Source organism: Netta rufina (assembly GCF_964035555.1).
Source record: "Netta rufina genome assembly, chromosome: 7".
NCBI lineage: Eukaryota > Metazoa > Chordata > Aves > Anseriformes > Anatidae > Netta > Netta rufina.
The window spans coordinates 16,667,492-16,681,519 of record NC_140130.1 but is presented as its reverse complement, the minus strand read 5'-3'; the positions used below and the strand labels follow the sequence as shown (position 1 = coordinate 16,681,519).

The 14,028-nt window shown below is 41.2% G+C and overlaps 1 protein-coding gene across 3 annotated transcripts in view; it reads right to left on the bottom strand.

The window, feature by feature from the left end:
* PPP3CB (protein phosphatase 3 catalytic subunit beta) overlaps positions 1-13,477 on the bottom strand; it is a 44,700-nt gene extending 31,223 nt beyond the window's left edge. Inside the window, exons 1-2 of one of the 3 annotated variants that reach the window (XM_084290338.1) lie at positions 13,115-13,477; positions 948-1,148 (exon numbers count right to left, since the gene is read on the bottom strand). In XM_084290338.1, coding sequence (XP_084146464.1) covers positions 948-1,148; positions 13,115-13,184 — 271 coding nt within the window. In that variant the 5' untranslated portion in view covers positions 13,185-13,477. The remainder of the gene's footprint in view (positions 1-947; positions 1,149-13,114) is intronic. The other 2 variants (XM_084290337.1, XM_084290339.1) reach the window with 2 other exon arrangements.
* Positions 13,478-14,028: the final 551 nt, after the last annotated feature.

The window sequence follows — 14,028 nt, the reverse complement described above, 5'->3', positions numbered from 1 at the left end:
ACCATTTCAACAGTTTAATTTTCTTTAAGATGTCAATAATAATGACTTATTATTTAAATGTTTTCATTTACCTGATGCTAACAAATTAACACAAGCTGATACCCTAAAATAAGCTTTTGATACACTTATTTTACAAAGGTCCATTTCAGAGATATAACATTCAAACTAAAGACCGGCCAACTTGAACACAAAAATCAAATTACATGCATTATTTTAATTGACATTTATGTCATATAAAATATTTTCTACAAGTCTGGATTATTTATAAATAAAAGTAGTAATACCATCTTTCTGTGATTCTATAATTATCCAGGTCAAACAGAAACAGAACTAGTCCAACTAGGAAAATACCCCCCGGAAACCTCGAAAGACAGTTTTGTATCACAATGGGTCTAGTCCTGTTGTGTTAAAGAATGCCAAAACAATCTTACAACACTTTCCAGAACTACTACCCTCAGAAGAACTCTTTTACAGACAATCGTCAGTCTCACCTAGAGAGGAACTACAAGGTGTGTTTTTTAGTCAGAAATCCAGGTCACAGTATTTGCTTCAAACAACAGCAATTAGCTTCTCTTCAAGTATTTAGATTCCATAATAATTCCGATCTCACTTTTCTATTCCAGAGAGATGTCCTTATTCCCATTTACACCATTACAGGAATTAGAAATCCATAATTTACCAGCATGTAACTACTTTCTCTTTTGTCATTATAATACTGATTACACTATTTTTTCCTAACAGGTTTAATGCCTTCATTTTGCACAATAATGTGCAGTATATTTTTTCAGACCATTTGAGTACTGCTAAGCAAATGCAATTGTGGAAGATTATTCAAAAAAGATTATAGAGAAATCTTATTCTAACAATTTTTAAGAGAAACTTTACTGGTGAAAAAATCTGACCATTTTTTGAATTTAATTATGAGTGAAATCGTCTAGAAATATTACCTGTGATTGGAGCTTCAACTTCTATCATAGTTTTTTCCCTCCGTAATATTGCAGCACCCTCATTGATGATTCTAAGTGCAATTTCTTCATCAACTCGACCTTCCTTTATCAAGTGGTTCTTCAAAATGTCAACCCTGGGTTTTCCATCTGTGTCAAAAACTTCTTCAGATGTCAGGCGATGCGTTGGTGGAAAAGGGACAGCTAAAATTTAAAAAGAAGAAACACTAGTCATATCAATGCAACTCTAAATATATACTCCAACTAGAGGGAACAGAACTGGATCTATCATGGAACAGCTGCTATGCAAAGTAGCAAATTTGTCTTTCAATCAATCAACTCAATGACATCATTAAAAGCTGGACGAATAGCATTATCTGTGTATGTATTAACAGAATTAATCTCTATAACACGCAAGCTCATAGAAGCTATAAAATATACTGTGCTGGAAGGCACAGTAGTATATACAACATTTGGAAGAGTCAAAACTGCCTTTCAAAGAGACACGATCTCTCCCAAATACACCAGCATTCTCTGAAGGCCTCAACAAGTATTGGGGATGCATGAGATCCATTTAATATCCACTCAGACTTAAAAAGTCATTTTAAAATACGTCCATCATCAAAGACTCTTCAATAATCAAATTAACAAACAAGAAAAACTGCAAAGCTAGCAACAAAAGGACACAATACTGTTTAAAGGACTGTAATCAAAGGGAGGTAATAGCCAGCACATGGAAAGGAAGCTCACTACGTAGCCCACTAGGATTTGTGCTATTTAACATATTTGTAAATTACACTGAGAAAAAAAAAAAAAAAAAAAAAGAGTGCAGGTTTCAGATGGCAACAAATAGTCTGGACATTGAAGCACAGGGCAGGTTAGGATGACCTACAGAAGAAATCATGCTACTGAATGGCTTGAAGAAAAAAAGACATTAAATATTAATGATTGAGAATTAATGAAGGAAGTCAAGTATACCCTTACACATAAAAATCACAGATTATAAGCTTACTATTCAGAAGCAAGGTCCTTCCTATTGTTCTATGAAAATACTCCATACTGACAAGTCAAAAAACAAACAAACAAAAAAAAGAACAAACAGTTATTAGCAAAGGAATCAAAAACAAAAGATACAACTATGCCACTGATAAGACCAGTAGGTATTTCTGGCTCACCCATCTTATAAAAGGGAAAGAATCATTTAAAAGGTATCCAAACAACAAAGAAAAACAAGAAGTTAGAATGGTTTCTGCTATAGGAATAACTAAGGTAAGCTACAATTCTTCAGCCTAAAATCATGAAAACTAAGGGGGGGCTATAACAGAGGTCTATGACAGCATTAATGGAGAAGGTGAAGGCAAAACAACTCCCTCAGCCCCCAAATGGTAAAAAGGCTGCAGGATGGACTCTGACAGCCTGAAGGTCTGTCAAACCACTGAGTAAGCAGCAGAACAAGTTCATACTATCAGAAAAATCTGTAATTTGGGGCACCTACAGCATAACCATTATGGATAGAAAATCCTTCTTTGAGCTTGTTTTCTTTATTTTCCTGTTGCACTGTCTCTAAGAATTTAAACTGAGTTGAGGCTGTCCATATACTAGACACAATGTCGGAGACAATTGGGGGTAAAACTTTAGTAAAAGTTAAGTTTTTAAGTAAAACTTTACACCTCAGATTCAATTCTTAAATACTAAGGCATTCACTGACTTCATTTAAATTGACTTCTAGATCACTAGCAACATATTGCTACCCTTCTGTTGTAATAAAAATCCTTCAATAAAACAACTGATGCATAAATCACATACATATACTCACTGAAACTAAATTATATTAGAAAATAAACTGCAGAATTGTCTATTTTTCCTCTTATAAAGAGGTTCATAAGCTGAAGAAGCTGAAAAACTTGCCTTGACATTACACAGTGTAGAACAAGTTTGGCACTTTGTTTTTGGACATAAAACATTTTACTAAGAAAAGTAAACGACATGCCTTTCCTTCCAGCCTTCTCTAGTAATCAGTCAGGTTTCATTTGGAAGTGTTAAAATTCCATGTAGCCCAAATGCTAACAAGCTTAATGTATTTAAGAAATCAAAAGACAACCACTTCTGTTCCATGTACAACAAGTATTTACAAACAGAAATCCGTCTCTGAAAAGAGAAATCTCTCGTTCCAGCAGGACAGGAATGTAATTCACTTTTAGAAGCATCATTTAATTATGACCATACAACCTCTATGCTAGCATCCACTGTTTTTTGAGCTTGACTTTGCAATCTTTATATTCTCTTAATGTTATTTTTTACTGTTTGGAAATTTATATTAAACTGAACACAATTTATTTTTAGACACCCCCCCCCCCTTTTTCTAAACATGCTGTAACACACTATTTGTGCCACAATCATGTGCTATAACACACTATTTGTGCCACAAAATCCACTCCACGTAAACTGCGGATCAAGTATTATCTAATGAAGTGGGTCTGCTTCTTTTCTTGTTTTGCCAGATATGGTTTCCACGACTGGATTCCGGCACCAGTGCTGGGGTACTGGCACGAGCCCATTACTGTACAGCACTGTCCAGAACTAGGAAGCGATGCTTTCCGAAGTTCAGATGGAGAAAGGGAGGAGCAGAGCCTGGAGAGCTGAGCTTGACAAAGGTCACACGAGGCACCGGTGACCAGTCATGTAAGACTGACGGAGAACCTGTGCTTCTCAATCTAGGTCCATCCTGAACGTAGCTGGTGCGAGTACCCGACCGTACGCGCTGTGAACGTGTGCCAACGAGCACGCACAACACGAGCCGCTAGGTGAGAAAGCCAGTTACTAAAACAGGGCCGTGGCATCTGTTGGCAGGTGTCAAGTTCATGGAAGCTTATAAAAGCAGGCGGGTCCTTTGAGGAGATGGGACCACAAGTGCCTTCAGCAATGCAAAGTTGAGCTCACCCTTTTATGAAATATCTGACAACTCATGAGGTAGGTTTCTCCTGCCCTAATTGTCACAAAAGCATTAGAGATTGTATCTTCCCAGGACCAAAGCTGATCAACACAAAGACTAGGTTTTGCAGAAATTGTGCTTCATTAGTCCCAGCATCTCTCCTGGATAATGACCTACTTCAGTGAAAGGCAATCCTTTTCGCTTTTGGGTGACTTTTCTGATAGAAGCAGGGTGTGGTGGAGAACCACCTGTGGCCAGCTGATCTTCTCTGCCCCTGTGCAAAATGCTCGGATTTGTGGCCTACCAGTGGCCGCAGCACTCAGGAAGATGGTGCTGAAATGTCATCCCTGTGACAGGTGTGAAATACTTCAAGGGCTCTAAGCACAAGGCAGGAGAAATTTTCTTCTCTTAACAAAGTTCTACTGTCCACGTAATATTTTTCAGATCAGACCCTCACAAAAAATAATTCTGTTTTAACAACTACTGGTAGTTGAGTTCAACTAGCAAGCTGCATTTTCTGTGACACTGAAAGCAGAAGTTTCTGTCTAGCGTCTGGGAAGAACTGTATCAAATTATTTCAATTAATATATTTACAGAAATTATATTTCAAATGAAAACTGCATATATCCAAGGGTTATCCTTAATGCCCCCAAATCGTGTTACTGTCGGAAGTAGTTAGGCATCTATAAAGCTCTATTTGCCTCATGAAAAAAAAAGTCTTAAAATCAGTTCCTCAGAGTTTAACAGAATCGTTTTCTGCAATATACATATATATAAATATATTTCCTATTGCTCAAGAAGGATATTTTTTAGAATAAAGATTTAATCTGCACCACCCAACTGGAATAAAACAGCAAGACTTACTATAAAAAACATTTCTTTCAGATCCATACTTAATTTTTGTCTCAATAATAGTTAACGTAGTTGATATATTAGAGCTCACACCTTTGAAAAAATATTACAAATAACATTTTAATAGGTTAAGTATGATAATTTTTGAAGCATTTAGACAATTTCTGCAAACTAATGGGTTTAATTAAACCTTTGATGAAGTAGTAATAGAATGTCATAGCCTAAGGTAAAAGAATTGCAGCATGATGTATTCTAAGACAGAAATATAATCCATATTACAAAATCTTTGTTCATAACCTGTGCCCTTGGGACTGTAACGGAATGGTAATTAAGAGGAATTACCCGAAGGAAATAACATGGTGCTGGTCATTGAAGGATTCCCTTCTACCACTCCCTGCAAAGCTAAGCAACAGATAACGCATTTTGAGATGAAACCCTAAAGCAGTACACACTGTGGTACAAAATAACAGACTATGTCCTATTAGTAAAAGTAGAGATCTTTGTCAAAACAGTCATGTCGTGGTTCACAACAACACTCTGGACTTTCTAAAACAAACTGTTGTTTACTAGCTAAAATTAGTCAATTTTGCTTTTAAAATATGTATTGATGATGTAATTTTAATTATACTGATTCAAAATCTTAAACACTAAACCTGGAGAAAAAAAAGTGGGTAATTTTTCTATTTTTGTTAGCAAAAAGGTTGTGATTATTTTATTACTATTCACGTGTATTTGCAAAGAGGAAAACAACCGATCTTGCTTTATACTGCAGTTCTACTTAGAACAGAGATATCAAAAGCAAAAAACAATTCTCTAAACCTGATTCTACAGGCAGACTTTCTACAAACATCTGGTACGTTTTTACCTTACAAAAAAGCATGCTACATTCAAGATTCAAGAGTTAGCATCAAGCTGAATGGATTTATTTGCAGTACATTGTAAAGAGGTTCAAAAGCAGCAAAGCTGCATTAGCATAGTACTTCACCCAACATACTAATCCCTGTGGAGAGGTGCAGTATGGCACCTAACACAAACACGCTACTTCGAGACCCAAAGCAGATCTCACATTGCCTAGTAACTGCTACAGTACAACAGTAGCTGCTAATAAAATCTAACGTGTAGATACTGTAAATTTAAACCACACTGATACATATGCCCATTTTAATAACGGTGGTTAAATCTGGCTTGTATCAGAGGCACTCTGTTGGAACAGGCTCATGAAACAAGATGAGATCAAAGCCACTAGACAAATGGTAGGAAAAAGCATCAGGGATCAACCGTACGAGGTATTCCACTTCCACAACCAAAGTATTTTCTGCTCCTTGGGCCTTAAAACTGAACTATTTTCTCTGTCATTGAAAGAAAACCAGCCATTTTTCCTCTATAATCAGGACCCCATGACATGTTCCATAAACCCAGCTTTGGCTGTAAAAGCAAGCCCAACATCCCAGTTTTCATTTTTCTAAGAGTGTTTTTAGTTTCACAGACCAAGCCGCAGTTCCCATTACCAGGGTTACTAACACAGACACGGTGTTTGTGTAAGCCTTTCCAACGTAATGCAAGGACACAACTCGACGCCTTGGTGGCAGGTATACATGAAATATCAGACTGTGGAGAGGGATGCTATGCGTCATAGCGGCACAACTATGGTGTCCTGTAAAGATGGGCCAGGAACATTCACTTTGCCAACTGTTTTATTACCACCACAGCCTGTTTTTCCTTCTGTTGTTTGGTTGTGTTTTGTGGGCTTTTGTGAGGGGCTGGGAAGGGAAGGGTGGCAGAGGTGCGTGTGTTGTTTTTTATAAAGGCATGGCTATTTACATACTGACATTCAGAAGAAGCACAAAGCCTAACTCCCAGATGATCTTCCAGCCTGTCCCTGGAGCTTTCACCCCTCTATGCCAACATCTACAATGAACAAAGAAGTGCAGCACCCATGACTCCTATGAGGACAGAATAGATCCAATTGTCCTCTTACACTTGGCAGGACAGATCTGAAAAGAAATAGCATGAAGACATCCCAGATGGTCTATGGACCTGCAACCTTGAAAACATTAGTTAAACACAAACACAGGGCAGCCATCTACTACTTGAACCAGAAAGCTCAAATCAATAGTCGTCAAAAGATACAAGTTTCCCTATTCAACCCAAACAACAAAGCACAGATTCAGGAACGTCAGTTCCTCACGGATTATGGTATTATTCCTAAATGCCACAAAAATCATCCCTTTACTCAAGTTTCTTTAAAGGCATGTCTCTTGCTACAATGTCAAGAATTCTTAAAGCAAAGAAAAATGACCCTGTAAACCTTGAAACCTTACAAAAGCACCGCAGGCACTATTTATTTTATTTCTACATAGCATGTACTTGCAGCCTTAGAAGTTCCATAAAATTTTAAGTCTCAGATGAAACAATTGATATGCCCTAATAATAATACCTTCTATGCTGTGTAATTTTCCTATTAATTTGGTTAATACTCTTGAAAATTTATCTCAGTAAAAATATTATTTGTCTGAGTATCATTAATGGGAGGAGCGTCCATAAAAATGACCATAGTGTGCTATGCCTAAAGACTGTTTAGTGCTTAAATGTGATTCTGGCACTGACGGATTCATAGCGCTTTTCCTCACCATACTCCATTCTCCAAGCAGGGTGGTTTAAGGATTTCCTCTAGAGGTAAGCATCATCACATTTATGACCACTAAATAGGACTGTTTTTCAGTATTTCGCTCAGACCCTCAATAGATACTTTCATACTTTTCACATTCAATGAATATAATTGCTATGAATTCCAGAATTTTAGCTGTACATTTCATGAAAAAGTATTTCACCTTTCTTTTATACTCACTTCAGAAAAAAATGTACCACTTTTCTCCTTTTCACAGGGAGACAAAAATAGCAGTTGTTACCTATTAATCTTTTTCATTAAATACCACTCACAATGTAAGCAATATCCAACACCACCCCCTACTCATCTACCCCTTTTCCAAGTCACAGATTTGTAATTTTTAGTTCCACCCTGCATAAAAGACACTCTGTTCTGCTGAACATATCCTCTAGAAAAAGCAGAAAAGCAGGAAGGGGGGATCAAAAATTACACGCTACTGTTGAAGATGCACATATAATCCAAGATGTATATAATTGATGATGGTACTTTCCTCTAAACTGATCTAATTCCAACCCTCCTGCCATAGGCAGGGACACCAGCCTGGTCTGGAGGGAGGTGTCCCTGCCCATGGCAGGGGGTTGGAATTAGGTGGGCTCTCAGGCCCCTTCCAACCCAAACCATTCTGTGATTCTATGATCTTCCAGTAAACTCTGAATTCCCATCAGCCTGTTCAACTGCCACCAAGTTAGTATTTTCTGAATACTATCCATATGGACCCTACCATTTATTTCCTGAGTTCCCCACTCACCAAAACGAGGGCTGTTCTTTCCCTCGTAGTCTCTGCTCCTTGGCCTTTATCACAACAGTGCCTCTTACAACTTTGCTGCCTAGTCACTCGGTCTAACAAAAACCTTCTGAAACACCTCTGGAAGTTAACTAGCCCAAGTAAGTGTTATTTTGCTATTTGCTCTGTTTTCTGAAGACAAATGTTAATCTCCCTCAAGCGTGGAAGTTTATTACCTATTATCTTTCCCAATTATTCTGATCCAAAAGAGGACATTACCTCTTTTGCTTACTTTAAAGACTCTGATGAGGGAACCCAATGAACAGTGTTGCCTGGATCAATCAGACTACTGGCTACTGCAAAAAAAAATCTAACAATTTCTCTTGATTTCCTTCTATGAAAACCATCCCTTCTCTTCTTTAATACTATATTCCGCCAGGGACTGAATTAGTCTACTCTTTCACAAGTGCTATGAGTCTGCTTAAATTAAACTTACTGATCTACAGCTCTTCAGCGCAATCTGGAGCTTTTTAAAAATGCTGCTGTGCTCCATTTCTCAGACTCGGAAGATGAGTTATGCCACAGGCTATGGAAAATAGATGAGCAATTTTGCACTCAAAAACCCCAAAGAACTCCATTAGTGCCACTAGAAAAATATCTTCTGGTCTTGGGCTTTTTTTTTTTTTTTTTTTTAAACATTCATATTGTTGATATGTTCTGAAACCACTTACGTTTCAGTGAGAATTCTTCAGTCCCATTCAGAAAAAAAAAATAAAAAAATTGACTTGTCTGAAAGAGTTGTTAGGTCTTTACGTAACAAACACAGACAAAAGTAGCTGCCAGATTTCTGCTCCGGCCTTCCTGTCCCAAACCTCAAGCACCAGCTGGCCCTACTGACACTAAGGCATACATGTTGTTCTTGTTTGTTTGCTTGTTTGGGTTTGTTGCTGTTGTTTAAGATTCATTCACTCTAATTACCCTCTCAGGAAATGTAAAAGGAAGTATAAGGCCAATCAAACACTAACTTGCCAGAATTCAGTTCCATTCCCTCTCCCAAACCAAAAACTGTGATGGTTTTTCAAAGCATGACTTCTTAATGTTCTCTTTACTCTCCTGCTTTCCCGGATTATTTCAGAATCACTGCTGACCAGCAGCATAAAGGCACTCTAAGTGCCTTTACTATATTTTTAAAACAGTCTTCATGTTGCCTGTAAACCTTTATCCTTTTACCGGTTCTTTTTGTTTAACTCAGACTCCATATTGTGAAGTTCAATACCACAGTGATTTATTTTAACAATGACATCCATGTAGCGGAAAAAAAGTAGCTACTGGTATCTTAATTTAGGATCCTGCTCAGGGCTAAATCATGGGTTACTTTTCTTAGGGGTTCATTGAATAGTCACTTCAATAAGTTATCATTTTGTTACTACGACGACTGTTTGCCTACCACACTGCATCATGACTTTTATCCAAAACAAAGGAACACTGAAGCCTCCCGTCTCCAGAAGAACAGACACCATCTTCAAATTTAGCAAAAAACCTCCACAAGCTCAGCAACAAGGCACTCCAGATTGTGTCCCAAATCCTGGTGAGACATTCCTAGCAGACAAAGAGCAGTGTTCCAAGCACCACGTTGCCGTGTAGCTACTCACAGGTGTGTCACACAAGCCGAGGTGCTTTTCATGCAAAGGAACCCTAGAAAAGGCTCTCCCCTGCCATTTCCAGGATCACCACAAAACATAAAAAAAGAAAAGAACCAGATACGGCAGTTAAGTATCAGTGGCAGTTTAAAAAGGTGGTTTTTCTGTGATTTTGACAGAACATAATAGAGGAAAGTGCTAACTTCCACAAGGCAACGAAATGCTAAGCATCATTCTTCAAGGATGAAGAGGGCACCTTAGAAAACAGTGAATCAAGAAGACATGTACCTTTCCTCATCTCTGTTAAAGGCAGCAACAAAAGCCTTGTCACTAGACATTTTTTGGGAGCCAAATGCCACCAACTGACTTTACACATTTTAATTCTATAGCTACTCATCAGTTGGTAAGAAAAATTTCAAGTACGAATTACATTTTAACTGAGAAATGAACAGAGACAGCTTGAGCTTTTTATATACGTTTAATAAAAGCAGCCAATGATCTGTGATGATAAAACTCGTATGTGGAAGGCATGCCAGCCCAACACAGCTAGACTGCATACACTGCATATTTAAAACCATTATTATATTTTTTATCATATAATTATTATGTTTATTATCATATTATTATCTATATGCCCAATGTTGAGCATTATACCTGATAACATTTCAGGTGCTCTTCCAGACACACGCACCTCTGATGAATACCTAAATATACAGGTCAAAATATAATGGGGAAGGGCATATCCTAATTATTACCCTACCTTATTAGAAAAGATTAGTTACTGATGATACGGTAATTTAACCATTTTTTTTCTTGGATGAGCATCTCTAGCTCATTTCTGCCAACACGTATTATTAATGATTAAGGATTTAATTTCTCACAGCCTCTTGTCTTCGATGGTTTCTTACTTCTTCCCCTTTCCCAGTAATACAGAGGAAGAAAAATAAAGCTAAAATAAAAGCAAGAGATAAAACGATGCAAATACCAGCGAGCATTAAATCCTGAATTCATGTTTCCTCCTCAGAAGACCTAATGAAGACCCAATGAAGACCCAGAAGACCTGGAGAGCATGAAAGTTGAATCATTGACCAATACTCTATGGCGCAGACACACCAGGTAACGTTACCGCATTTGTCTTCCAAGTTCTGCAGCTGTTCTCAAGGACCTAAGATATTATACATGAAAGGCCTCAGCAACTAGGGTCAGAAAACAGAACTGGCAGCATGAAAAAAAATCAGAATACCTCTATATATTTTTTGTCCTATAGTGATTTCTATTTTCTTGATGAAAAATTATTCCCTTAAAAGAATCTCAAAAATTTATACCAGTAAATAAATTCTTTGGTACCTATCAATAAATAGCTTGATACTTATGAAAAAAATCACCAATTTCAACAATGATTCATAAGCATTCAGGAAGTAAAATGGCATTATTTAACCATTTAAATTCATCTTTAACAGTTTCAGCAACCCACCCGGTCCACATGTTTCCATTAAAAGAAATTAATACTTTTAGGTCCCTGCTATAGAACGTTGTCTTGACAAAAGCAGAGGGCCCACCTGTTTTAAAAGCATACCAGCCCATCTGTGATCTGTTCACCATACCATAGGTAGGAGCATGGCGAACATATCTTGGTATGTGAGAGGTAACACGTCTATTTGTGAACAGAGATGTCACATTTTAACATGCTTTCAACAAATGTATTTCTGTTGCATAGATACTCCCGCTTAGCGCTGACATAACCTGCAATCTTGCACCCCTGGGGTTGCTGTCTAAAAAAATATTTCAAACTGCATTGCATCTCATGGGGGGTGGTGGAAAAACCTGTCCTTCCTACAAAGAACACAGACAGCTTCACACAGCTGGCCAGGCTTTCTCCAGAAACCAGTGATTCAGCATGATAGCTATAGACAGGACAGGTCACCAGAAAGAACAGAAAAATGGTGCTATGTGAACATTTAACTGGCTGTAATTATGTCAGATGACGATATCGAGCCTGATTACAAGAGTTCTGTATCCCACACACCTAGGTCCAAAGAAATACTGTAACCCCAGGCTGTAATCCTGTCAGAATGAAGCAGGTCTTAACTACCATTTTTAACAACCAGATGCACAGGCAGCATTTAATAAGCTGAACTATTAAGGTTTGGGAAATCAGCAGGTATTCCAGTGCACTCTGAAGTAGCTAATCACTTACCAATAGTTCTCCTGCATTGTTTGAGGAACTTAGATTTGTTACAAGGGATTGCTGTAAAGGTACAAACATTCAGCAAGTCCAAACACCTGAAACTAACAGTCTCACACCAACAGCACAAATTAATACAAGCTCCTAGCAGGCTAGTTCTACCATTTTCTACGTTTACTCTCGCAATTTGTTCAAACAAATCAACAAGTTAAGCAATCCAAAATGAGTAACAACTTATTGCGAGTGAAGGTTTCCAGCCTACTGCAAAACACGCTGATTTCCAAAACATACTATGGGATTCCAAGGCCCTGATTAAGCCTTACTGAAGACAAAAACATCCTCTTCGTTTCTCAAGAACCCCTATTAAGTTAAACGAACAGATCTCCTCTCCTGTGAAATCGGTTAGATCGTGTGTTCTTTGGAATTCTGATCTTAAAAACAGGCCGCTTTGTATACAGCCATGAATTTCTGATTGCCCAGGTCTGCTACCTCACGCCGATGCCCACACTGCCACGGGTAAATACAGGGTGACATCAGAGCTCTGGAAGCATATCTGCAATTTGAGTGAACAAAAACTAGGAATTCTTTAAAGCGCAACCAATGGTAGCCTCTTCGCTGGGGACACAGACCTAGCAAGAAATGCTCAAAGCACTTCAGTTGCAAAGGAATATTCCCCTCAAAACGCTACGATGACACATGTATGCTCTGGAGCACGAATCATGTTCTACGGCCCCACGACCATCTCGGTGTGACGGCTGTATCTGCTCTGAGCCGTTTCACTTCTGCGAGGCACCACGTTCGGCTTTAACGCCTCCCCGTGAGACCCTGACACCGGGGAGGCCGGGAAGAAACAGACCACGGCGAGTTTCCTCCTCAGGACCGGCGGCGCCAGGCCGACACCCAGCAGCAGCAGCAGCAGCAGCAGCGGAGGCAGCGGCTCTCCCCCGCGCTGTCACCGCCTGCGGGCACAACCGGGCCAGGCCCCGGGGCTGCGGGGGGACGGCTGCGGGCCCACGGAGCCCACCCGCGGCGGGCTGTGCGGCCCCCACAGGCCCCGGCGCGGCTCCGAGCCCCGCACAGCGGCCGCCTCCCCCGCCACCCCCGGCCGAGGCCCCGCACCGTGTCCCCCCCCCCCCCATCCCCCCGGTGCCGTGCCGGGGGTGCCTCACCCTTGACGGCTCGCTCGCTGGTGGCGTGCGGCGGCAGCAGCAGCACCTTGCTCCCCTCCTTGGCGGACATCGCTGGGCGCTGCCGGGCTCCGCTGGCGGCTGCTGCTGGGCGCGGCGGCGCCTTCGTCCGCCTCCTCCGCCCCCGGGCCGGCGGGGAGAGGGGCGCGGGGCGGCGCGGCGGGGCTGGGGGCGCCTACAGGCCCCGGCGGAACATGGCGGCAGGCGCGGCTCGCAGCTCCTCGCGCAGCCAGGGGACAGTCGGTCCGCCTCGGGCCCGGCATGCACCGCGCCGCCGCCCCGCCAGGGGACTACGGGAGCGTGGCGAAACTCCCCGCGCCGCCAGCGCGGCCGGCAGGGAGCGTGGCCAAACTCCCCCGCGCCGCCGCACGATCCCCGCCGGGGCGGCGCCTCCGCCGCGGGGAGGGGCGGCGCGGCTGCGGCCCCGCCGGCACGGAGCGCCCCCGCCGCCGCCAGCGGGCCAGGCCGAGGCCGGGGGGCCGGGGAGGGGAGGCGCGGCCCGGCCCCGCGGCCACCATGGAGAGCTCCGCGGGGCCGCCCCTCAGCGCCGGGCAGCGCGCGGGGAGCCATTTTGTGAGGCGGCCGCGGCCACGCTGGGCGCGGGGGGCAGCGGCGACGGGGAAGGGAGATTTAAACCATTCTCTGTCTGTGGAGCTGCTGCTTTCAGCTATTCATAAAGAAAATGTGTAAGATGTATTGAGTTGTGCGACCCACTTGACATAATAAATCAGTAACAGGCTCCTGGTTACTGGTTTCCACCTGAACACGGCAAGAGCAAGAATGACAGGAGGTATCTGTCATCTGCAGCATGGAAAGCTCATGGTTGACAACCAAAAATACCTCAAAATTGAGAGTTTATACAGGAAGAGGGTTTGATTGTGCCCTCCCCCTTTTTA